Below are 26,743 nucleotides of genomic sequence, written 5' to 3'. Positions count from 1 at the left end.
ACACTTTGCACACAAACATCTCTCCTTGCATTCTCCACTGCCTTCTGAGAACATTAAGCCTCTCAAACAGAACTGTTCTAGGAGCAACGCTTTACCTAAATTATAAATCTCCTTTTTTCCTAACTGTGGTTTAGATTCCTACAAGTCCCTTACCACCATCAGCGAGAAATTTGGTTCTACAGATGGTAATTCAAATGCAGTTAAAACTACTTTTCTCTCTTTTATATTAAAATGCGTGGTATTGTCTTGCAATTTTGACTTGTTTATTGTATCAACAAGGCATTTGACTGTGTAAATCTTTGCATTGCAGTTTTCTTTTGAAGTTTAAACAATGGATGATGTGGTTTGGACCAGCTTTGACAACGTTCTGGTCCAGATTGGTAAGTCATTATCTCACACATGTTTTATTAACAATTATGTATGCACTGCATATAGTGATATTTTCAGCTTTAAACAGTTTTATTAACTTCAAATAAATGTAGAATATTAAGCTTTTGCTTACATTATGTTTTGTTAGCTGGGAAGTTGTGGTGAGGGCTCCTGACAGCTATTTAATAGTGAAATTTCTATTGAGACATTTTGCTAAAATAATTGTTGATCAGAGTTTGTACAATTAATGCTGCACAGTATATGTTTGTTTCACAACTCCACTCATATATATATATATGTATATAATGAAGGGTTAATTTTCTTTTTAAGCTGTCGAGATAGGAAAAACTCGCAGTGCTAAGAAACAAGTGGATCATCAGATAAATTGTGAGTAGTGGTGAATTATCGTTTTATTGGGTGCTGAACACTGATTTTGTTTCATTAATCCTGGGACATGTTCTGTGTCTCGGGGGCGGAAGCAGGATGAACAATGGAAGCTGTCCCGTGTCCTGCTCTCACCCTGCCTCCTCTTTAGCCATCAATACTTGCTCATTCTCCCCAGCAGACTTTGCTTTTGCTCGAGATTTTAGCCGAGGCTGTTCAGCTGCCTCATGGACAGCCAGTTTCATGCTGCGCCATTTCCTGCTCTGACTCTGCAGCTCCTCGCAGTCTCTGGCAGCCCTTTGATTCAGCTGTGCTTGCTCAATACATCTGCCACTCGCCTCCCTTTCTTTCTTCATGTTTTTTGTTCTTTCCAGATTTGGACCTCTGCCTCACTGCATCTTCTCTCTTTCTGTTTTCTTAAAATAATGAAAGTTCTCTCAGTTGCTACTACGTACTCAAGCCTGGTTCTTCTTTTTTTGCAATCAAGCAGCTGGTTACTTTATTTGAAATTCAAAACAGTAAACCCAAAGAGAAAGTCTTGCTCTGCATCAAATTTGTTCTCCCCTGGGGCTTACAGACAACTTAATACTATGGACTTAAGTCTGGACTGACTTTTTAAACCATGCTGCTATGTGGAATCACTCATGAGAATGTCTGAAGAATAGTTTCTCTACCACAAACAGTGTGAGAACATCTGTGCTCACCTCTGGTACTTCATAGGTAGATATTCAAGCACATAGCCTCCATACAAAATAGAAAAGAAGAGAAAATTCTGGTCTAGTTTGTGTTCTTTTTGATATAACATTTCTAATAATCTTCACTGATATGTCCAAGCAAGTACTTACTCATTAAGAAGATTATCACAATTAAATTGAAGCATCTTAAACATGAAAACATCTGTAACACTAAATCTGGCACACCTTGCATTCTGGTTTAACTCTCCAGTCACACAACTGAACCTTAGGGATGAGGCTTTTCATGCAGCATTAGGGTAAATGCCCTTAGGGAAAGTCTGAAGGCTGTAGTAACATGGCATAGCTGCTTTTGTGTTAAGTTCAGAGATACCTAAATATGTGTAAACACACAACCAGCACTCAGACTTTCAGCAGTTTGAGTTAAGTCTTTATAGAACTTAGCAAAAAATAGTAACACTGATGTAATTTTGTCTCTGTGTGAGTATTACTTGGCAGATGAACAGCTGTAGCATTCAGCCTTGGACTTTCGGTATGAGATTCATCAGGCTGTTTGGCTACAGTCCCTTTCTTACCATGGAGGGTAGCAGGCACTTTTAGGGTGTGATTTCCCTTATCCTGAAGAAACAGTTTGAAATGGTTAGATAAAATAAACTTTAAAGGTGTCAGCTTGTCTCAGCTGGGTGTAGCTGCAGCCATGGGTGTGTTGTTCTGGAGAATTTCCCTGCACTAATGTTGGGTGAGATGGATCTCACCCACCAGGTCCTTGTGAAAGCACAGGTTAGTTGAACAGCTCACGGAAGTGCTTACCTGTAAAAAATTCTAAATGAGATGTGAAGTGTGTATTTTGTTAATAGGGTTGTGTTACATTTTGGTACATTCAAAAAGTCATCCACAGGGTTCTGCCACAGTCAGCTGTTTATTTACAGAAATGAAACCATTTCAGTTGCCCAATATTTATGCTTCATGCTAAGCAAAGGCAAGTTACTGACTTCAGATATTGAAAATATTAAGGGATTGAAGATAACCCAAGATTTAATTTACATTGAAAAATTTTTGGTTTTCACTGAGTGACATTTCTTTGTGAGAAGTGGTTTATTTTCTGCTGTAAATGCAGAGGCTGTTGAAAATTAATATATAGCAAGTAGTGTAAAACCAGAGCCAAATTTCAGGATGACCTGAAGTTTCAGAGCAGTAATTCCAACTCAAGGCCCATCTTACATCACTAAGATGCTTTAAGTAGATGAGAGAAAGACAGGATATGATTGACCTGTGTGTAGGGTCACCTACTCTGGCATTTAGTGCTTCAGGGCAGCAGTGATAGCAAGGGATGATTTAGCACTGAAATGTTGTATAGAAAAAAAGAACTAAAAAATGCAGAGAAAAAAATGTCACCAAGTTGTGCTTATTGCATTGCAAGGTGAGTATGCATGATAGCTCTCACAGCTTTTACTTGTGAAGAGAATACTAATCTTGTTCAACAACATGGATTCTCCTCTGACCACTCATTCAGAAAGTGTTATCAGCTGTCTGCTGTCAGAAGAGGCAGAATTAAGAGTTTGCCTTAAGAATCTCCACAAATACAGTGGAGAAGCTGTCATTATAATGCACTTTTAAATTAATTAACCTGTGTCCCATATTAATGTATCATACCTCACACATTCCTGTGTTGAGTAAAATTCCTTTTTATTTTAATTTTTCTCTTTCTGTTTTCCACTAATTGCTTATATGCCTTTTGTGATGTTTTTATTTTTCCTTTATTGTAGTCAACTTTGCCACTCAGAACATTTGACTTTCTGAGCTTTTGCAAAAGAATACAAATGTTTGAGAGAGGGTCCTGGTTCTGGCTAGAGAGTGAGTGAGCAGTGCATGGTTTGGAGTGTTTCAGTGGGAACACTGAATTGGAGGATACCCACTCACAGTTATTACTTCAGTTCTACACAGACTGGGATTCAGAAAGCGCACAAATGGCACTTTTACAATATTAGATGATTATTAAGGTACTCACCATGCAGCTGGAAATTTGACTCACTTTGTTGTTACCTTGCTTTACTGCAGGCTGTCCACTCACCTTGCATTTTGGAGATTAAGTTTTTGGGAAGGAATTTTTGATCACTCTGAATGCAGACTTTTATTTCATGGATTTTTTGAAAATGCATGAATATACTTTAAAATTTATTTTTAAATTTCAGTGTGCACTACAAAAATCACAGAAGAAGAGAATCAAATTGCTTGGTTGGAGGAAAATATAAAAAAAGATAAAGAGGAACTTGCTGATCTGCAAAAGCAAAATGAGGTCATCAAGAAGAGCTGTGATGTGTGAGTATAAAACAGCCTGAGCTCTGAGTAGTGGCTGGCATTAAGGAGTGAGGAAGGAAGGAAAAAATAAGTATGGGTGTGTTCTGACAGCAGTGATATTAAAGAAAACTTTAGTATTTTCTTGCTTTTTTTAAACTGCAAATCTTTAGGTATAAAATTTACAGTATTACCCATCTGCTGAAGAAGAATTATATATTTTATATATATATTATTTATTATAAATTTGGGTTAGTTTTTATTAAAATCCCGAGTTGTCAGAAGATCACAGGTACTATCTTTGCAGCATGCATTCATGTAGTGAGGTAATAGAAGCAGTTTTTCTACACTTGGATGCATCTGAATTTTGTCAAATTTGACCAATATTAAGAATACTGTTAAAAAAACCAACTTTCTAAAACCAAACATCCCTATTCTTAGTTCACAACAAGTTTCCTGTTACTTTTTGTCCTGTACATATTTTCACACAAGATGTGCCATAACTGCCTCTCCATACAAAGGTGAGTGCTTCTGCTGGCAGATTCCAGTATCAGTTTTGCTCCAGACTCCTATATTTGTCTTCTGGGCAATCTTTTGATGAATGCAAGGGCTGCCACTCACAGTTTTCCTTACATAAATGTTTGTATCAGAGAATTAGTTCAGGTTTTAAATGCTGATCATTTTTGGATCTTAGTAATCAGAAGCTTTTTAAGACATAATATATCTGCAAGGAGTTTTATCTTCCTGACACAAAATTTTTAAGAATTAAAACCTCAGGGTAGCTGAAAAGGCAAATCTACATTTGATAATACAGAGAGTGCATCCCATGTGATAAAATCCATCAGAGTGTTCCATTTCTCCACAATCTGACTAGTTCCTCAGCAGCTGGAGTGAGGATTTGTTGGCAAATTGTGTTTTGTTTTCTTATAATTCTATATCTAAAGGTAAATAATAAAAACATCTATTACATACATTTGAAATTTTTTTTTTGCTATGTGAATGCAGAGTGCGGGTGTTTCTGAGAATAAAGAGGGAAGCAAAGATGGCATTGGGGGTCCTTTCTAGGTTTATTTTGAACTCTCAGAAAGAAAAAGAAAGAATGGAATCATTAGTGAATAAAGTGAGTGTAGTGGCTGGCTTATTTGAATGAATTGCCATTCAATACTGATTTGTAGCTTTACCATTAAAAGAATTGGGAAAAGATCTAAACTTGGTAAAAAAATTCTTTTTTCCCATTTCATTAAGTTCTTTCCTCCAATGTAGTATAAAATGAACACTTACACAAGTTTATGAAACTATCCACACTGCTTCCTTTGATATATTTTGAAGCTGCAAATCTGTTTGCAAATGACAAACTGTTAAGTGATGCAAATGAAGGAGTAAAAAATTAAGGGTAGAACTAAGGATCTGATCTAAATTTTAATCATTTCATCAATTCAATGGGTTTTGGCTCAAGTCCTACAAAGAATAATTAATGGCATTAGTGTAAAGAGACTGAAAATGAGAAGTGACTCATTAATGAATACATGTATTCATAGAAGGACAATGCTTGCAGAAGAGTAGAGACTTTGTGTCTTAAATTATTGGAAATGTCATTTAACGACAGAGTGAAAACTGCAATAAACAAGGCCTGGCTATAAGATCAGACAATTAGAGCACTTACACAGTAGAATCACCCCAAACTTCTAAAATTTATTCTAGTTGACACTCCATCTATACTGGACATGATTCTAATGTTGGTTTTGTAAATTCAGATACTGTTTTGGAGTCACAATCACCCTCACAGCTGACTAATTGCCAGTGATGGAGCTCAATAGAGCTCTCAGAGAAACAACGTTGTGTCTGTGTTACCAGACATTATGAGTATATTGAAGCAGATTTGAAAACTTTGAACAAAATACAAGGTTCTTGTATTCAACAAGTCTAGAAAAAATATGATATATGGGATAGATATATTGGGATAATACTGTGTTTTCTGAAGAAATACATATTGGTCTATGTAAAAAAGAAAATGACCCAAATGAAACATATTTTTGGACAGGTGATGACATTTTGCTAATATTTAGTTTCTTGAAGGATTCAAACTAGAAATGTTGATCCCAGAGCAGTAAGGAATAACGAAATGCTGTTGGTGGAACCTATTCCAATTTTATTGTTTCTCTTACCATTTTAAAATTTGGATGCAAGGATGGTGGGATTTCATGGAAATAGAAGATAATTTTTAAAAAGCCACATGAACTCAGAATGTTCTTAGGAAAAGAAATTGTTGTCCCTCTAGCCAAACTGCAGGGTAATTTTATTGCTTTCAGAATACTGTGGATAAAGATTTTTTCTATACCCAGGCTGATGAAAGGAGGGACAAATAAATGTGATGGCTACCAAGGCCATCCATGAGACAGTGATGCATTTAGCAAACAAGTCAATGAGCTGCTTGAATCCTGCATACCTGCTTGTGTTCACAAACCACTGTTCTTGTACCACATGTGTTTTCTATGTCCATAGAATAGATCTGAACAAAAAATGTAACTCACAACATGGCTTGTAGTCTTATTAATAAAATCTCTATGAATTTTACATCTCAGGTTTTTTTCCTTCAAACAAAGTAATGGAGTTTTCTGAGTAAAAGAACATCACAGTGTCTGGTGTGCAGGCACATTTTAATATAAGTTTGTTGGTTCTTGCTTTTGAAAAAAATCTGACCCTTTTGAAATTGAGCTTTCTGCTGAATTTGCAGTAGATAAGGTGAAGTAACATTTTGTAGTTCCACTCTTAATCACCAGTGGTGTCCAAACATTTGTGCCAGGAGTGCTGGATTGTTTATGTTTCTTATACCTTCTTTTTTATTCCAGACAGGAGACTTTTTTTTCAAAAACTTTTTAGTATACCTCTCTTAAAGATCACATCTGAGTTTCACTTGAATCAGAAAGTCAATCTGGCAGTTTTTCCTGTGGTCCCTATCCAAGGCAGAGGTATCACTAATGCTTGGATGTTGAGAAAGTCCTGCTCTTTCAATAGTCAGAGTATTCTGTGAAGCTGCTCTGCTCTCAGTGCCATCTGCAGCATCCTGCTGTAGGAAAGTCACCTCAGTGCTTTCTGAGCAGGACTTGCTTAGAAAATGGAGGAAATTCTGAGTTTGTAGCTGCTGCTTGCATTTAGGTGTGAGATGGGTGCTGGTGATACTGGTGAGAATGAAGCTGTGGGTGTCTCCAACAAGGAGATTCAACATATCTAAAGGATTTCCTGATGTGTTGAGGACCTAAAGTATGGATTCAGATGCCTGGTTACTTAGCATTAGCTCCAAAAATTTAGGGTGTTCATTCCATTAATTCCTTAAAAAGTGCTTTGTAATGCTTCTTAATTCTAAATATTTATTTTTTCTTTTTATTTTTTCCTTGAATTTTCAGTTTTAAAATATTAATAAAATAAATGTCTGCAAAATATTTCTGTACTAAGAAATTGTTGTCCCTACTATGTTTAACTTTCAAAAAATTAATAAATCATTTGTAAGCTAGCTAAAGTAACTTGATGTCTTCTTTTCTAAGTGTTTTTTTACTAAGAAAGACTGCTAATATGCTTTTGTTTTCTGTTTACTTTGTCCACAGCTGGAAGCCTACCTATACAGTTCTTAAAAAGCATGAAGCATATTTGAAAAATGAAATTGCAGTTGTAAAGGAAGATATAGAAAATGAGAGGTATCTATGAATGGGATGAGATTTCCTGAAGTAGTACTGACTACACTGACTAAACTGATCAGCAAAATTAGTGCTGTCTGTATGAAAAAATTATTGCAAACTTTTCAGGAATTTGTAGTCATTTATAAGTGACTGAATAATTAATTTTTTTTGTTTACATTACTATGAGATGATATATTATTTTGTAGTTGCCAAAGAAATATGATAAAATATGAATTCTTGAAATTCAGTTGCTTTCCAAATGCCTATTACAGTTTTTCAGAACATTGTATGATTGAAGAAAAGCCCAATAAATAAAAACAATTAATTTTTTCAGGTAACAGTTAGAAGCATTCAGATAATTTTATGCTTTTCATTATTTCTGAATATGAATTGCATAGGATTATTGGAATATACAAATCAAGTTTTTGCATACTGTTGTATATTCTTCAAAATAATCACAGAACATACAAATTCACTCTTAGGTCCTGAAAAATGAGAAAGTGCCTCAGAAATGATCTGAAACCATTTCAAGACCAGTTGTAGGCAAGCTTCTAGTCAGCATTAATTGCAAATTCAATTCTGTTCAGTGAGTGGCATCTCAGGTGTTTTATTTTCATCAATTAGTCTCAGCATTGAAAAGAAATTATTAATTGTGTGATGTAGCTGCCTGCAGTCAGTGAAATAAAGAACAGACCCTGAAGATTCTCACCGAAATGTTCCAAATGTGCTGTGCCAGGGTAACCCTCCAAAGTTCTATTAAACAAAGTAAATCTATCTCCATTTTAGAGAGGCTGCTCACCTGCACTGCTCTGCCAGGGGGTGGAGGCTGCTTGGCCCTGGGGTGCAAAAGTCACAGCAGACCCCTCCAGATACCTAAATACCAGTTTAGAGTTGTAAATGTAGGTAATTTGAAACATTGGCTTTGAGTCTTTTGTAATCATTCTTTTTGCCAGTTGTCCAAGACAGCAGAAACAGCATGCCTGAGAGCCTTTAATTAACTCACTTAGTAGCTTATCTTTCTTCTTCCTGTTCAGAGCTCTAAATTTGGTGAAAAATAAGGCTAAATTGGCTTTCTATGAGTATATGATTAAGCCATTTTGGCTTTCACTAATTTGAGCTGACAAGCCAAAGAAGCATTACTTTTAAATTGCTTCTTTAGATAACTAGTTTCAATTCCAGCATTAAAGTGTTTGATCTGTTTTCCTGAGCTTAATTATAAGACATCATGACTACAAATCACAAAATAAATTTAATTCATGTATTTTTCAAAACTGTGCCCCAAATATAGTCTCTCTGCACCAAAGCATTTGATGATATGTTCAAATCAGCAAGATGTGCATCCAGCAAATTCCAATATTTAAATTAGGAAGAAAAATAAGTGTCTTTAGAACTTTATCAGCTGAATGTTCTCTTCAGTCTTGCATTTGGGGGGCACTGAGGACATGTAGCTTTAGATGGAAAGATGTTTTTAAAAGATGGGCAGATCAGTTCATGTTTAATTAGGCACATACAATGGAGGTTTATAACATGTTTTTAAATATTTTTTTTGTTGTTATTGGTTTCAAGAATGTACAAGAATGCATACATGAACTGGAAGTTAATCCTGGAAATAAGTGATATGAAGAAGGAAAAAGTAGTAAATTGCTATCCACATAATGTTCAGGGGGTTGTGAGTGCTGCCCTTTTCCTGTTGTAATTAGATTAAAACTTTTTCTAAATAATGTGAACAGTGGTGAATTCTCAATAGTCTCTGTTATCTGCATGAACTGGAGAACATAAATTACTTGGAGAAAATATTAAAAATAGTGGTGATTACTCAAGACCATAAATATTATCTGTGAAAAATAGATTTTTAGGAAAAGAATATAAAGTTTCAGGATTATATTCACAAGCTTGAAATGTACCTGTTACAACAAATTATTTCTCTTATTTATATGATTTAAATTTATTTGTAATGCATTCCAAGTTTATCAGCAAATTCATTTTTTGATCAGTTAATTAAATAGAACTGGATAGTTTTCATCTTTCATGCCTGGGAAATTTTGTACAGTATACAGAAATATTAAGCAAATCAAAAAACTTAGATACCTGAGACCACCTGTGTAGAAAAGCAAGTAGGTTAGTGTAATTTTCTGTGTGAAGTCTGGGAAATATCAATTCCAACCTTTGATTCACAGTGTTGCCTACAACTTCTCTCCCCTAAAGTTTAACAGTCACTTTAACAGGAACTCGTGCCTGGCGTGTAGTTTGATTTGAAAATTAGAATCTGACTGTGTTTTGCTTTGTGAAATTGTTTTCCTTTTGTAAGAGCAGAAGATTCTAATATTGAATTTGGACAGAAGTTTTTCTCTCTCCCATTGCCTGGCACAGCCAGTGGGCAGCCAGGACTGTCAAATGCAGCCTTTCAGTCATGCTGCAATTAAAATTAGAAGTTTGAGGTAAAATGTGTTCCTTAGAACCAAGTCCTGTGTGCTTTGCAAGCAGTGAGAGCTGGTCCTTAATGCAGGGCAGGTTAAGAGGTGGGTTTATGGCTTTATTTTCTTTAATGCACCATGGTTTTTCCCATAAAGGAATTTCTTACTAATCTTTACTAATAACTTGATATTTTAAAATTTGCTTGTCCATTGTTCACAGAAGCTTTTCCTGCATTCACTGATGCTACTTCAGTAATTCACAGCTATGTGCTCACATGATGTCAGTGAAGTTACACTCAGTGTGACATTAATTTACAGGGCAGCCCCACAAGAAGCTGAGCATTCTGGCTCTTTGCCACTTAAACATTTGAGTGTTTGCTTAACCTTAAGTATGAATAGTCCTGTTGTTTCAGTGTGACTGATGTGTGTGTTTAAGGCTTCCCTGAGATTACTCAGCATCTCCTTGGAGGCAGCTCTTAGTCCAGTGGTGCACCAGGCTGCTCTAAATATGGGAAGTTTGGCCAAATTCTCCTCTGCTGTAGCTTTGCTCCAGCTCTACCAAAAATGATGGAATTGTGCCAACATTCACCAGCAGAGACTTTGGCCTGCAGAGTGGGTTTCATGATAACTACACAGGGAAAAACACATTTGTCATCTGTCAGGCTGCCTTTGAGTATGGTATGATCTACATTTCCTTCAGAACAGGGAGGTTTGGCTGGTTTTTACATCATGAATATTCTTTGTTACATACAGCATAGTCTTCCTTGAATATAGGAGAAAAATTCCAAAAATAAAGGCAAATATTGTCATATTAAATATAATGTGACTTTTAGTTCTGTGGTAGCAGCAAATTAACTGAGCTGATGCCACAAATTTGTAGGTTTGTTCATTATAAACAATGGTTTCCTGTGGAAAAAAAATGAATTACCTGTATTTTTATAGGGAAATATATGAGAATTCCATAGCCCAGTGTAGAAAGACTTTGGAGGAATACCGCACAAAATATAAAGATTCTGCTCTTGCCCAGGAGTATTACAAAAAAAAGGAAGAAGTTGAAGAAATCCAAAAGAGAGCTTTGGAATGGCTTAAAAAATGCAAATGGAAAGAAGATACTTCCTTGGATGCTCTGGGTACTGCTATTGCCAATGCTTTTATAATGTGCACTGCACATTAAATATCCATACAGGAAACTTCTAATTTTCTGAAGTTTCCTATAAGTTAATAAACTATATTATCTTTGTTACACCATTTTTAGAAATAAAAAATCTGTAGGGAATAAAAATTTAGATTATACATAGTAATATAGTAATATTCCTTCCTCCAACCCATAAATGTAGTGGGGAGAGATTTGTGATTGAACTGCTTGGGGTAAAAAATTTCTAAGTTCTTTAGATCAGACCTCTCAATATTTTAAATTTAATTTTCATCATTTTTTAGTGCTGTTTTTAATGCCATTACTGTTCTACTGCATTTTTTGTTATCTATACTAAGCCAAGATAAATGATCTGATCTATTAATTTATCTTGTATTTATTAAGAAAATGGATTTGTTGGTTAATGGTCTGAAGGTAGATTTTATTTTTGCAGAGTCTTTTCCTTTGACATCCATAAATGCTTGGGCTGTATACATGTATCCTTGATTTCTAGTGTTTGTTCAGTTGGCAGGAAAGGAGTTTTATATTTACTTTTCACAACTTTCTATTAGAAAAGAAAATCATTATTTATATATTAATTTATATTAACATATTAAAACATTTATATATTAACATATTTATATATTTAAATATTCATATATTTATTTATATATATTTATATTATATTTTTATATTTATATGTTTAAAATATATTTATATATTTATGCATTTATGTTTAGAGTGGCAGCATTGGCATTTCTCTGTGAGAAAACTGAAGGTCAAATTTAGCTATTCAGTTTAAATTTATGGGAGCATTTTGGGGAAAGAAAATAAATTTAATTTAATAGCATAGCCATCAAAAGGCTTCATTTAGAAGAAGCTTAACTGATGTTAGAGTTGAATATTTTCCCAGGAAACGCAGCTTTTTCAGAGCTTCCTGCATCTCTAGCATTTGTTTTATGGCATAGAGAGGTCAGGGATCTGATGGCATCTCTTGCTTGGAAAAATACATTGTTGTAAAAGATATTCCATGACATGGAAGTGCCTCTGTGAGGAAAAAAGCACAGGAAACCATGGAGCTTGTTGAAGCTACTGTGCAGGAAACCATCAAACTGGAAAAAGAAGCAGAAGAATTGCCAAAGAAAATTGACTACTTAAAAAAGGTGACTGTATCTTGATTTTATTTTATATAAACATGTGTTATATATGTGGTCATACACAGTACCACTGGATTTTCTAAAACATAAAAAAAGTGGTGTGTTTTCCAGTGCACAGACCAACAGGATGATTTCAGCCTTATAATTACATTTCTATAGCATCACATGTGTTTTCTTAGAGAAGAGGAGTTTACAAATGTAAAGATTCTTAAATCTTGCTTTCTGCTCAGCTCAGTTTGTGTCACAGTTTCTGCTAAGGCACCGTGTCACTGACTTTGCTGTCAGCTCAGGAAAGTACACTTGAAAATAGATCAGGGCCACTCCTCAGAGAGCTCCAGGGGTGGAGTGTGCAGCTTTCCCAGGTCCTACTGAGTTTTGAAGGGTTTCTATTTAAGTATGCTTTGCAATAAGAATAATGGAAATTCCTTCTCTCTGTATTTTTTTCCCCAAAGTACATGTGTAGGTGTATAATGCCCAGCAGTAAAACTGGATGATTGACTAGGAGAAGCACTGATTCCAAAGGGAGAATCCTAAAAAAACTCAAAGGGATTTTATCAGTACAGAATTTGTACCTATTCCTCTGTAAAAGGTCTCTTCTAAGCCTGAGTAGCCCAGTCTTGTAAAGGTTTAGTAACTTTTTATTTTGCATTGCATCTGGGTGCTTTTACCTGTGTGCATCAGATGATCAAGGACTCCATTTACTGCCTCGTGCTGAGAACAGCACGTTTTGCACAGGTGGTTTTTTCTGTTTATATTCTGTAATCCTGTTTGACACTCCTAGTTCCAGACTCAAGTCCCCCATGTGGTTTGTGCTGTGTAAACATACAGGAAGAAGGGATGTGGTGAATTTGTTCATAGATATGAAGGAGACCATGTAAAGAGCTCCAGGTTCTGATATTTAGACCCATGCTCCAAAACTTCCATTTATTCTAGTTGTTACAGTTGATCCAACAAAAAATAGTGCTTTTAAACCTTATTCTCCTTATTTCTTCAAAACCTCTTGGCTACAGAAACTGCTACTGAGGACTAATTCATCAGGTTTAGAAAACTTTTGTAACATGTAGCTAAAATAGTTCAAGTTTTGTCAGTTTTTGTGCCTTTTGTTCTTTATCTTTTAAGACCTTCGAAGAGGCTAAAGAAAAGCAAAACAATTCCCAAAAGATTGAAGAAAAAAGTCAGAAAAGTCTTGAGAAGCCAGAAGAGTTTAAAGAAAGGTACACTTCAAAATTATTTTCCCCCCTTGCATTTATCCAGAGTACTACCTCAGAATTTATACAAAGACTGCTGCAAAACACAGATTGTTGTTAAATAACGACTGGCAAGCTTCTCTAATCCTGGTCATATGATTTCATTATGTAATTTAAAAAGTTTTCTATTTCTGTGGGTTAAGGTAGTGATAACTTTTGATTCTTGGAAGCTCAATGTATCTGGAAACATGCTATAAAAATATTTGTACAAGCATTTTCTCCTCAGCTACTGCTCAGAAATCTGTGTAAGCAGTTCTGAATGCAATTGCAGTGACTGTGCAGTCAGAGATAAAATAACATGAACTCTACTAAATATATATTTGGAAAAGGAGACAGGGTTCCACATGTCACTTGTCTTCACCTCTGAACTACTTAAGAAATTTAACTCTTAATTTAGTTCTTAAAAACAAGCATGAGTGAAAGTTTCATAGACAGGATTAATGGCTTAGTAAATTAGTCAGCGATCATTTACAGCTGGGACTCACTTTCATTTGAGCTCAATTACAATGACTGAAAATCACCACCAGGACTATCTTGCACTTATCTGCAGTCCTTGTGAATGTTGAAACATCTCCTGTTGAGCTGACACTTTTAGACCAAAATTCATTTTAAAGTGAAAATATGTCTGACTTTGTCTAAAGTGATTTTGTGTGCTTGAAAACAAAACCTTTTGGGGCTTTAGATAGGCATTTAGTGGAACATATCTATAAAAAAGTGCCATTTTAGTAATTCCTAAGATTCTTTCACAGGGACCTTTTTCATCTTTAATATCTTTTTACAAACCTGTGAATCATTCAGATGATAATTTCTTTGTGGTGTGGCCTGTGCACTCATTTTTTTACCTTCTCATGTAAGATTTTTGTAACTGGCAAGAACAGAAACATGGGGAAACAAGAAATCCCCTTAGTTTTAAGACAAGGTAAAAAAAGATGAGAAGCACTCTCTTTGAATTTTCAAACAAACCCATATGTGTTCAGTCTGCAGAACACAAAGTATCAGTTAAAGCCCTGCTGTAAGAGAGATCCATGCACTGGGTAGGGAGGTGTAAGAATCCCTCAGTGGTAAGGAATCCTCATGGAGCACTTCCAGACCTGCCATTTGTGCATTTCTTTTCCTGTCATGGAGTCTGCTTGTACCTTCACCTGAAGTTGGGTATGTTCCACAACATAAAGGCTTGTTGAAAATGGCATAAATTTGATTTCTGAATATCTTTATCTGACATTAGTGTATTAAAAAAAGCATGGAAGTCACCTCTTATGTAACTATTGTGTTCAAAAGGGAGGTATTATAAGGCTGTAAAACAAAACCAAACAAACTCTGGAAAAAAAACCCCACAACAAACAGAAACTGTATATTGAGAAAAAGAGCCCTAGGAAATAAAACCTTTGCAGACTCAAAGCAAGGTACAAAAATACAGCAGCAGAATGTGGGTACCAAAGGCAGGAGTTTCTTTTGGGCTGTCCTGCACACTACAAAGTTACTACTGAGCAAAAAGATCTTTGTGAAGAAAGGTGATATCTTCATTTTCTGCCACAAAAGAAGAAGAAATAAAAAGGAGTTGTACTGTGAATCTCCATGAACTGGTCCAGACCAGCATGGCACCAGTAGCATCAAGGGAAAGAACTGAAGAGAGCACTGAAAGCACTGGGCAGAACAATGTACAGTAATTTCACGATTAGAAGCCGCACCATTTTGACTAAAATTTTGGTCTGAACTCAGAAGTGCGGCTTATAATCAGGTGTGGCTTATATATGGACAGAGAATGAAAAGTTGCTGTTTTAGTTTGGAGGACAGGTGTCTGCTGAGAAAGGCAGGAACTTCTCTTTGAAATGGAGAATGTAAACCCCCTCCCTCCAAATTATTATAATTTTGAAATCAAAGGGCTCTCAGGCAAAGATATGGGAATTAGGAATAACAGTTCTTTTCTAGGGAAATTAAAATAGAAATACAGCACTACAAAGAAACAAACTGCAAACCCTGACACAGTCAGAGTACAACCTGACACCCGTCAGGCAGGGTGTTGGCAGCAGTCCCATTCCATGGTGGCTGCATCCTCCTGCAGTGACAGTTGTGGCTCAGTTGGAGCAGTGCTCCTGTACAAGGTGCAGTTTCCCTCCGGAGCTCCAGTGGGGATGTGGAGAAATCCGGTTTTCCTCTGGAGTCCAGTGGAGAAAGGGGCTCCCTTAGTGTCCCAAAACCTCTGTTTTTATCTTGGTAAGAAATGTTGGGCTCTTCCCCCTGGCTGGAGCAACTCCCAATGGGATGCAGTAATTTTATCAGTGCCACAGTGGGACTCAATGGCCATGAGCAGACAATGACTGGCTGGAGGAAGGATGGGTTGTGAAAAGATAAAGAACAATGCCCTGCCTGGTTTCAATGGATCTTTGCATCAGAAGTGATTGATTTCTACTGATCAAAGAAAAAAATTGGTAATATGAATCTTAGAAAAGTACTTACAAAGTTGTTTCTGGATTTCTCATGTGAACATACATAAAGATCCAGCTCCAAAGAATGCTCCTGATGAGAATACTGAACGTGGTTTCAGTAGCTGTAAATACCACAGAAGCAGGTGTGGTTCTTCATGTGTGTAATGAGATAAACTTGATTCCTTGGTGGAAATTAATATTAATCCTTGGGTTTCTTTATGCTACAAAGAAGAAAATAGTACTACGGAAATTTATTTTGCAATTCATTTTGGCTTAAAAATATCTGTTTTTCTCTTTACACTTAAAAAACCCCTGCAGAATGGATCAAGATAAAGAGTTTTTATCCACTCAGATGTCTAACAATGACACAGAAAAAGAAGACAAATTATTATTCTTGTTGCTGCAATTTGGATTGTTTTAAGCTTCATGATGCAATTTTATTTTTCTTCCAGAGCTATTAATTAATGTCAGAGAAGATGTGCATGGTTTATATTTCAGTAGTGCTTTTGTGGAGGAAAGGGAGGGGGTGTACTGCATACACACAGAGTTTAACTGCAGGCTCTTTTGGAAGGCTTTGGTACTTAAAGAATGAATATCTTAATATCTTCTGAGTTTGGTTTGTAACTCTGCCTTTGAAACATTATTCTGTATAGATATACATTGTAAGGGGATTTTTTATTTAATGGAGGGTAAGTCTTTAGATCTATACAGAAGCACAAGGAAACTGACTCCAGGTACTTTTAAAAACAGAGTTTGACATCCTAAGTTCTGAAAAAAACTCAAACCAACCAAACAAAAATTCCCCCAACCACAAAAGCCTCCCCTATTTATGGCTGTCTAACTGATGACCTCAGCCACAGTAGTTGATCTTTGCATGGTGATTGTGGTAAAATGAGCCATTTGGAACAAAGTAAAACAGTTTTAGACAGAGTTCTGTGCTCAGCTCTGTTTTGATTTCTCCTTGCTTTTGAGCTCCCTGCATCTGAATGTAAAGATACACCAGCCACACACATCTTGTTTTCTGTAGTATTCATTCTTGACACAGGTTTATCTAGAGCTAATGTAACTGAAAGATTGACTTTGGTTTTTAGTTTTTTAGGTGGTAGATGTTTCATACAGTTTGTTCAGTCTCAGGTATAAATGCAACTGCAAGAGAAAACAATCCTTTTCATCTGAGATACTTGGCTGAGGTGCTTTCAGGGTTTTATGTGAGCACAATTCACATGTGTGTGTATGAGTTTAATCTGGTAGGTCCTTATATTTAGCCAGTGCTTCTCAGTGGTATTTTTTATTTATGTTGCCAATTTTACTCCACATTATCTTATAAAATGTATGTTTTATCTTATTTTGATTTATGGAGAATTTGAAGAAGAAGAAAAAGACTGACTCAGTTCTTCATTTGTTCTGAACAGCATTGTTCAGTCAGCTACAAACCAGATGTTGTAGCTAGAAGCACAGAGGCACTAAGCAGGAATGCCAGAGAGAAAATAAAATAGGACTCATTATTCTAAAAAATAGTAAATGTTCCTGTGCCAAACAGCCGCTTTACTCTTCATTGTTCTGCTAACCTTTGTCTTTCTGCACTGTAAAGGGCTATTTACCCTACACAGATAATTACCTCACAAGTGAAAACACTTGCTGCAGTTTTCTCTTTTGTGTACATGTAGTGTGAGTATTCCAGACAATCTCAGCGAGAGAGAGAGAAAAAGTGGTTTTAAATGTGAAAATGTGATTTCAGAGCTACAATAATGAGGCACTTTAATCTAAGTGTAAAACTCCACAATACGAATAATTTTCTTTGATACTGACAAAATTCAAGCCATCAATGTTCTTATGATTGGCTTATTACTCCTTTATGGCTTCTTTTTCAGAGATATTCTCTCTGGTATTATTTAAAGAAAACTTCATTTTTATCCACTACTGGTGCTGAAAGTGGTAGAACTTCTTTGACAACATGCCATGCCCTTGAGAATTTCACTTATTTGAAGCAGTTGTATTTTATGATTTCTTTTCTTTTGCAATGATTTTTTTTTTTTAATTTAAATTTGTTTAGGGTGTTTGGAAAGCGTCAACAGCCATCTTTGCCAAAGGAGAGACGTCAGCTGCATAAAATATTACCTGTCCCCTGCATTCCTCAGAAATTTGTCCAGTCTGTACAGGGTTTTAGATTCTCAAAGCCACGACCAGAAACAGGTGTAGTGTGTTCAATGACTTCAGTGAACATTTTGGGTTATTTTTGTGGAAAGTAATGGGTAAGTGATGATAACAAATCTATTGAACTGCTCAACTACTTAGAGTTGAAGCTTTCAATGGAAATGGGTGCTTACCTTTTTTATGTTCTGGAAATCTTGTGTGTCTGATTTCTCCCCTATCTGTGCAATGAGTAAAGTAACATGACAGATACACCTGATGCATGGTGTCAGAAACATCTGAAAATAATTTAGTTTCAAATATAAAATACCTTTAGCACTGTTTGCATTAGTACAGTAAATATTCAATAACTGTTATTTGTTTGATACTTTAATATTTTGTGATAGGTTTCTTTTTGCTCTCTATTAAAAGGAAAATTTAAAAGGTTTGTTCCCAAGTTCTGTTTCACAATGCAGTGCTTTGGATACTTAATCTTTCTGACAATATTATGTAATATTTGCAAATTTAGGGAGAAAAGAAAAAGAGAAACCAGTGGAACTTTCAGTGCCCACCAGCTGTTCCTCCAGCCTTGCAGATAATTTATCAGAGGTGTGTTCCTCTCCCAGTGGTGAAAATATGAAATTATATAATGTTTTGTGTAGTTGTTTAAATTTAAAATACTTTAACTATGCCTCATGGTATTATGTCTTACATAAAACCTGTTAGCACTGTAAATTGCTAATCATGGTAATCTGCAACTGCTTGGTAATCACAGCAAAAATCTTTCTTTGGTGCCTTTTCATTCTGAAAATATCTGTGTTCTTACAAAGTGTATTCTAATGCCAAAATCGAGGTGGACCATCTTATCAATTCATTTTATATAACAGTTTTAACATTTAAAGTAAGTACTGTAGATTCTGTATGCAGCAAATACTTGGAACTCTAAAGGAAGGTCAGAATCTTCTGTTACTGATGAATCATGAGCCATCTGCTCCATAATGAAGGATTTAATAAAGGACTGAGTGCACAGGACAGCCCACAGTATAACAACTCCATTCTGAGGTTTAACCAGACACAGAAATCTGGGCTGAGAGGAATAAAACCATGGTCAAGACTCCTTGGTGCACTGCAGGAGCCCACAACTCCATTTTCTATCTCTCACCCATAAGGATATAGTTACTATGACATTTTTGAAATGGTGGAGTGAATTGCAGCTTTATTCAGATCCAGTATTTTTTATTCAAATACAATAATCTAATCCAGAAGAAAGCTGGAGGTACAAGTTGCAAAGTTGTGAAAACCACCAATAGTCTCATGGAGTGCAAGACTGTTCATAGGAGCAATAGATTGTTAAAATTTTAAATGGAGAAATCAGAGGAGATAAGGCCATAAGGGGTAGAAGAGTTTGTAACTGTGTTTCCTGTGCAGGAGCTTGGGCAAGTTTCTATCTCTAAACCATCTTTCTAAGGGACATCTCACTGCATCTATTTAAAATCAAAATTTAATGAACAACAAAAAATCAGGTAAAAAAAGTTAGCATAACCACTTGCACTTTTCTAAAGAATTTCAAGGGAACTGAAGAATCACTTCAGTGAATCACTAAGTGGTTTTGAGTGGAGCCTGTGTGAGGAGACAAAGCCTTCATAACACAAGACAAGATGAAGGGCAGTGGCAGGACTGAGTGGGACAAGACCAGAAGAAATTTCGAGCAATCCTGATTTGTGACTGGCTTAGGGAGTTGGACAAGATGAGGATGATGGAAGGGCTGTTGCCAGGGTAATCTAGAGATGAGGCTGGGAGTCTGGGACCTAGACAATTGTAGGAAGCAGTAAGTCAAGGTTAAGAGAACTTTAAGAAAGGGTGATGGCAACAAGGAAAAGAAGATGGAGTCTGAGGAAAAACAAAAAGATTGGAAGAAAGAAGGTTGCTATGCTTCAGGAAAGCTGTGCTGTATACTACAGGAGTTGAGTGGCAGGTAGATTCTGCAGAACCAGCTCTTTTGTCCCTTACCCTGAAAAGAATTCAGTTTGATACATTTTGTTAATTAAAAATAAAGAAGAACTAGACACTCCCTGTAAAATAATGTGTTATTTGATGCTGAGGCATAGATTCCTCACCCTGCTCTTAAGTCACAAATACATGCTACACAGAAGAGTGATGGCTTCTGTTCTAATGAAAACCTGTCTGGTGGACTATTTTCATGTTTTCTGCAGTTTTTCAATCCCCACATGAGACCTGTGCTGACTGAGACTGATGCAGATGCTCAGTTGGCCTTCACAGGCAGAGCCAGGCCTGGCCCCAGCCCTTTCTGTGTTGGCAAGCACAAGTAACCAGTCTGCTGCAGCAGCAGCAAACCTGCATGAAGTTTGTAAATGACATAGCATTATTTGTGTTACAGAAAAGTTAATTAACCACATCTAGTTATCAGTGCTGTGACTAAGACTTCATTAAACATTTACAGAAGTGATTTGGGGTATCATGCTGTCAAAATGTAGGTAAAACAAAGAAATAGTTTTTACATTGTCTGATTCTTAGTTTCTGGTTCAAAGGGATTTCCACAGTCTAAGGAGAAATCAGAGTGATATTGTTGCAGTAACAATTTCACTTGCTGCCTCATTTGAATTTTCTTCTGTCTTTTAGATGGCTACTGGCACTGCAGGGACTAAAAAGTCACAAACTACCCCAGTTCCATCAATAGTGAGCAAACAAAACCAAGTGAAATTCAGGTAAGTTTTGTTTAAAAAAATAGCTTTCATTCTTGAGGCTGGGGTTTATAGAAATAATTCACATTTAGACAAAAATTAAACTTTGTCTTTTAGACTGCCAGATCCTCCAAAGCAAATGACTTCCAATCAACAGTTTGAGACTGAAAATGCAGTAATAGGTAATGTATTACTGTAATTTTTTGATAAAATTGGATCATATAATTATAAACCAGAAGATTCTAGAGACCAGATTTTTATTCTGGCATTAAGAGGGCCACCATTTGCATTCTTTTCCACCTTGATTGTTTAGCTCAAAATTTGAGTGTAGCAGACAGGCAGAGTCCTAATTTAAATAGAGAGTTAACTGCTCAGTAATGTGGGATTTAGTCTGCACTGACCATTGTGAATGAAGGGATCTGTCCAACATCTCTTGTAAATTCACACTTGAGTCTCAAAATACTTGGTTAAAATGAAATCCAGTCTTAATATCTAACCAGAAGGGATGAGAAAGTGCAAAGTAAAGGGATATAATAAACCCAGTAATTTAGGTATCTTGAAGAATTGGATCAGGATTATTAAAGATGAAAATTAACTGGAGAAAAACGTGCAAAATGCTTACAGAAAAAACCAGGGTAGTTACAAATACACCTGTGGGTTTTGAAATCAGGACCTGAGCTTCAGTTTAAAAATTTCTTTTTCCAATTGTTTCTAATTCTAATTTCTAACTGCTGATGTAGATGCATGTAAAAGATTATAGCCTAGATTTTCTTACAAAGAGAATACTGAAATGTAGGACCTTAACCCACAGTGCCTGAGATAGCACCCTCTGAAGCTTAAAGGAGAAGCTCTGACAGCAGTCTGATAATGTTTCTTCTCATTTCTCATCCTGACTCTTGTCCAGTTCTTTAAACCACTCTTCATCTCTGTCACATGGATGTGCTTTTTATATTGTTCCCCCCGGTTTCTATTGACTGTTGGCACTCTCAGAGGGCAATAGCTGGAATAGAAAAACACAGCACTCTCAGGGAACAATGGGCAGGTTTGAAGAACACACCAAACCACAAGCAGCAGGCAGAGTGAAGCTTTGAAAACACTAAGTGGCAGAACAAGAGGTAATTGTTAAGGACAGAGCCACAAAGTGGGTTGTTAAGAAAATCAGTCAGAACACTTCCTTACCAATAGCAATGCCAAGCTAGTGAACTTTTCTCAAGGATTCTTTCCCACAATTCATTTTTATGTGTCTGTTTAAAATGCTGGTATAATACAGGCAGTGCTGTCTTTTTTGTGCAGCAAGACAAGAAGCCAAACATGTTGATGAAAAAGCAGATGAGGCCATGGACTGCTTGTATGTACCTCAAGTAAGAAAAGCATTTCTTATGTCATAAATAGGAAGTTTGTTTAGAACAGTCAAAGTACTTGATTCAGTTGGCAAGAGGCAAGTCTCAGAAATTTGTAAAGTATCAATTGGTGCATAACATTTTCATTAATGCTGATGTGATGAACTGCTGAAACTTTTTTTGGGGAAAAAAGTCTGCATTTGAAACTAATTTCTTGCACAGAACTATAAATAAACAGGCTCAGTGCTGGCTTCACTGAGAGCTTATTCATAGTTGAAATGACTATTGATATTTTGGGAAATTTTATGTTATAAACAGCATTGTTTATTTCTTTTTAATAGGGTGTGCACACAGCTTTTAAGCCAAATGAAGACAATCCCGACATAGCAGAAAAAAGTGCAGAACCTTTCTTAAGAGCACCTAAAACACCTGACTTGAAGGGGAAACACCCACACTTCTCAAAAACACCTCCCTTTGACTTGTATGATTTCAACTTTTATTTTGATTCTTAGCAAAGTTGTATTCATATTTATTGTATAAACATTTCTGCCCTTTTTGAAAGATACTAGAGAAAGAATTTTCTAGAACGCTCTCCTGAAAATATTCAGACTTTTATCCTGAGTTATGCTTGATATTTATTAAGTTTTCTTCTCATGGTGTAATTTCCAGTTGAAGCTGTTTTGAAAGATCAGTACTTTGCTTAGAAATATATGAGACACATTGTTTCTTCCTGCAGTAATATTTGTTGTTGTGATTTCTATCTTTAAACAGGCTTTTTGGCTTTTTCTGTTTAGAGGGCAGGGAGTTGGTAAGAACACCACCTCCCTTTACTTTAAAGAATTGTGTTATCTGTTCTGTGATGCAAAAAGCAATTATTGCTGGATGCTATGGGGATGTAAAAAAGTGAAAAAAGAGGAGAAGGAAAAAATAGAGGGAAAAAGCCATCTACTTAAAAAACTATTAGTATAGTTTCTACCTTTCTGTATTTACAGCATGAAAAATTTAGGTTGTGAAGAAGCAGAATCAAAATCTCCTGCTTTCTTTTCTGCCATGAACTTCTCCCAGAAGTCACCTGGCTTTAATTTGTTTGATTCTTCTCTGTTTGGAGCACAAAATTCATCTGATGAGGTAAAAATGATTAATTGTGAACATTAAATTTCCACAAAGCAAAATAAGTGAACCAAACAGCATTGACACTGAATGTGATTTTTCAGACTGGTTATCTTTGTAGCAAACATTTTTTTAATATCTTGATCACTTTTAAGTTTGATATTCTTTGAAAATGTGTAATTCCTTTCCTGGCAATCCCTCTATGATGATTTCTAACCAAGTATGAGTCTCTCTGATATGGATCATGTGCAAATACACAGTGACTCAATTCACCAAAAGGTTTCTGGTTCAGTGTTACAGTGCAAAATTAAAATTCTCTAGCAGACTTCACAACTCACATGCTTCTTCTGTGTGGTTTTGTCTTGATGAAGGGAAGAAAGGACAGTTTATTAGGGTTACTGAGCAGCAAATGTGGATTAGCTATACCCAAATGGAGGAGCTAGGTAGGCAACTAAATGGAACAGGGAATGGAATCCAGGTCTTAATTTATTTGCAGGTTCCCTAACTGCAGTGCTCTAGAGTAATTTTTCTTCTATTAGGTGGATAATTGGGGATCCAGGATAGATGTGTGCAGCAGACAGGGCTTAGGTATCACTTGGCAGTGTAGAGCCAAGCCCTGTTATACAAATCAGGGATTTGAGCCCAGGTAGCTCCTGTTGCAGGGATGTGCTCAGTCATGTGGTCACTGGCTGGGAGCTGGAGCAGGGATGAGGGAAAGCACCATTTTATTCTGGGTTTGGCAAGATTCATGTGGTTGGTATCTCACAGCATGAACTGTGGTCTAGGAGAGAACACACTGGTGTGTGGTTTGTGAATTGTTAAGGAATGAGGTGGGTTTTAGATCACCCAGTGTTGTCAGAACCCACATTATTTTGTGCCTGCTCAGCAGCAGAAAATAAGAATTTACCAGGCTGTAGCAGATCTGGGATTCTTTAAAGTTAGATGAGAATTTTGAAAGACTTCAATATCTATTTTAAATCTAGCCTAAGAACTCATTTTAAGAGTGACAAGTGGTTATCCTGCTACTCCTGGCAATATCAGGCCCTACTCAGTAGGAATTATTTGTGTTGTTGCTCAGAGATTTTATAAAATGTCACAGTTTTGAATAATTTTGAATCTTTTAGATTTAAAAACCCAACACTAAGTCAGGTCAGCTTTTGGACTGTTATCAGTCTGTTTTTTTCCTAGAAAAAAGGAGGAAGAGCATTTGCAGCAAATATCATAAAACCCATCTGATCAAAGAATTTACCTTGCAACTATGGGGACTGATACGTACCTTTAAATCCAGATTTTTTAAAGTCTGCTAACATTCACTGAGGCAGTGTTTTTCTCACTAAAAGCAAATGAACATATATCAGCATTAAAGTTTACATTTTTCTTTTATAATTTGTTAAATTAAAAATTTGTTTACATTTCAGACAGAGGAAAGTTTTTCTGTGGGAAACCTGGGCTCTGTGTCCCCACAGAAACATACTGGTAAGTCTGAAACTCAGATGTACTTGTGTATGTCAGCTCTCTTCTGCTTGTGTTCCTGTGACTGACAGGCTCATGGTCCAGCTTAACAGAGCTCCTTTGGTTGTCTGAAAGGATGTTCAGCTGTGATAATGTAGCTCAGTAGTTTATTGTGCTCATTTGTGTTTTAACTAAAACTTTAGCTTAAATCTTGCCTCGCATGTTGGGCTCCAAACGTGTGATGTATCATGGAAAAGAAGAATGAGAAAGGGAGAAATAGGGATAGTGTAAGGTGTGTTTGAAGCAAAATGAGAGGACTTGCAAGGGAGAAGAAAAAGTCCAAGTATTTCAATGATTGATCACATTTTTCTCTAAATAAGCACTTTTGCAGATTCTGTTTACAAATAGCTCTGTTGCATCATGCAGAAGTGTTTTGTTGTTCTAAACCATTCAAGTGCTCCACCCTTTCTTCAATGTCAATTCTAATAACAGCCTCCTAGAAATACCAACTCTAGTGCAGCAATAAACACACAACTGTAGAGTGGTGCTCAGTGGATATTTGGCACAGTATGTTAATAAAGAATATGCTGAATGCAGTTAGATTACATCTCTCATATTTAATCTAATAACAAATATTATATGTATTCCATATAGGAAACTTCTTTGGGAAGTCAGAAAATGAGGATGCATTTACCTTTCCCTTCCTCTCAGAATCAACTTCTCATGCATTTGGAGATGGAAAAGATGATGTTGGTTTTTCATTTGCATTTGGACAGGATCAGAGATCACCAGAGTCTCCTTCTATGGGAGGTTTTCATTCTAGCACACAAAGTACAAAGCCATTTTCACTCTTTTGAATACCTTTGACTTCCTTTTAAATTCTTGTTCTACTTAGCCTTGACAAATGTTTCCAGTTTCTTGAGTTAAATACAAAGCATTTCTTCTCCTTCCATTTCTTGCAAGGATACATTATTACAATTGCTTCAATGTGTGTTCATCAACCATGCCTTTTGAGATTTTCTTGTTTATTTTTGAAATGTGTTTGTTCATAAAATGTTGTTGTATGCTCTTGCTAAATTGGCACTCATAAGCAGAAATACCATTTGAGTGTAGAGTGTTAATTCAATGTCTGTGAGAGCATTTAAACATATAGATGAGAACTTTCAGCTTCTGATAGAAACTAAATTACTTGTGTTAGTAAGAATGACTGTTGTAGCAGTTAAAGCTGAATTTGAATTAAAGACAATGTTCTTGAGTGTTCTCTGTATATCAACTGATTAATAAAATACTTAAAATAAACATTTTTTGTTAATTTTATGTGACGTTTTGTAGGTATTTCTTAACATCTGAAGTGGAATAACATTGCAATTGTAACACTTAACATCTTTCTTTTCTTTCTTTCTTTCTTTTCTTTCTTTCTTTCTTTCCTTATTTATTCTCAAAATCCCCAAATCAGGTTTCTTCCTCTTTTTCTAATGTCTTTGAAAAACAGACAGAGACAATTCCCAGAGTCCATTTGTGGTCAGTACAGGTTCTCCACAAAGGCCTTTCCTTATGGAAAGAATGGCTGTTAGGACAACGTCAGGGTTACTCAGCAAGGGATGCTGACTGTTCTGAGCCACCAGAGCACTGTGCCCTGGGAATCCCTCAGAACCATCTTCTCTAGAACCACAACTTTCATATTTATGGCCTTTGAAGGAAATACCAGATCATTCTGAAGCTATTTCTCTTTTACATATGAAACGTAGGTCACTCATTTTTGAAACTCTTCACGAATTTATGAGGGAATTTGGTTTCACAGTCACTTACTATGAGAAAACTCCCTGCCTGACAGCAGGCAAGCAAAATAAAGAGAGGTGCACATCATTCAGCAGACTTCAGAGAAGAGATGGCACATGCACAAACGAGTCAGAAGGGCACACAGACTGAGCGTGGCCAAAAAGCATCCTACCTGTAGAGTCTGCACACTCTGCCAAAAAAATGCCAACAAAGTCCCAAGGGGAGTAGAGTCCCTTCCCCCCTGCTCCCTGCAAAACCCTTAATTACCAAAAGCTTGATTATCTGTGCCACTGTTTCTTTTCTGCCAAACTCCTAAATGCCTCAGGACTATTTTAATGCCCAGAGATTTGTGAAAATTGGATTTTTTTTTTTTTAACTGGAAGTGAATCAGGAAGTTTTAGTGAAATCCTGCTGAGGTCCAGCTACTAAGGAGTGAGACA

The 26,743-nt window shown here is 36.2% G+C and overlaps 1 protein-coding gene across 1 annotated transcript; it reads left to right on the top strand.

Moving 5' to 3' along the window:
* The first annotated feature begins 331 nt into the window (after nucleotides 1–331).
* On the top strand, nucleotides 332–25,452 carry C6H14orf39 (chromosome 6 C14orf39 homolog). The gene is made up of 17 exons (XM_042779378.1): nucleotides 332–380; nucleotides 700–756; nucleotides 3,638–3,764; nucleotides 7,343–7,432; nucleotides 10,771–10,958; nucleotides 11,415–11,457; nucleotides 12,003–12,123; nucleotides 13,237–13,331; nucleotides 17,844–18,035; nucleotides 18,436–18,529; nucleotides 20,561–20,646; nucleotides 20,740–20,804; nucleotides 21,916–21,983; nucleotides 22,304–22,443; nucleotides 22,955–23,090; nucleotides 24,491–24,548; nucleotides 25,179–25,452. The coding sequence occupies exons 1-17, from the start codon at nucleotides 332–334 to the stop codon at nucleotides 25,379–25,381; spliced, it is 1,812 nt and encodes a 603-aa protein (XP_042635312.1). The 3' UTR covers nucleotides 25,382–25,452.
* The last annotated feature ends 1,291 nt before the right edge of the window (nucleotides 25,453–26,743 follow it).

Source organism: Catharus ustulatus, chromosome 6 (assembly GCF_009819885.2).
Source record: "Catharus ustulatus isolate bCatUst1 chromosome 6, bCatUst1.pri.v2, whole genome shotgun sequence".
Taxonomy (NCBI): Eukaryota; Metazoa; Chordata; class Aves; order Passeriformes; family Turdidae; genus Catharus; species Catharus ustulatus.
The sequence above is the reverse complement of the archived record's forward strand: the minus strand, read 5'-3'. Positions and strand labels throughout refer to the sequence as shown.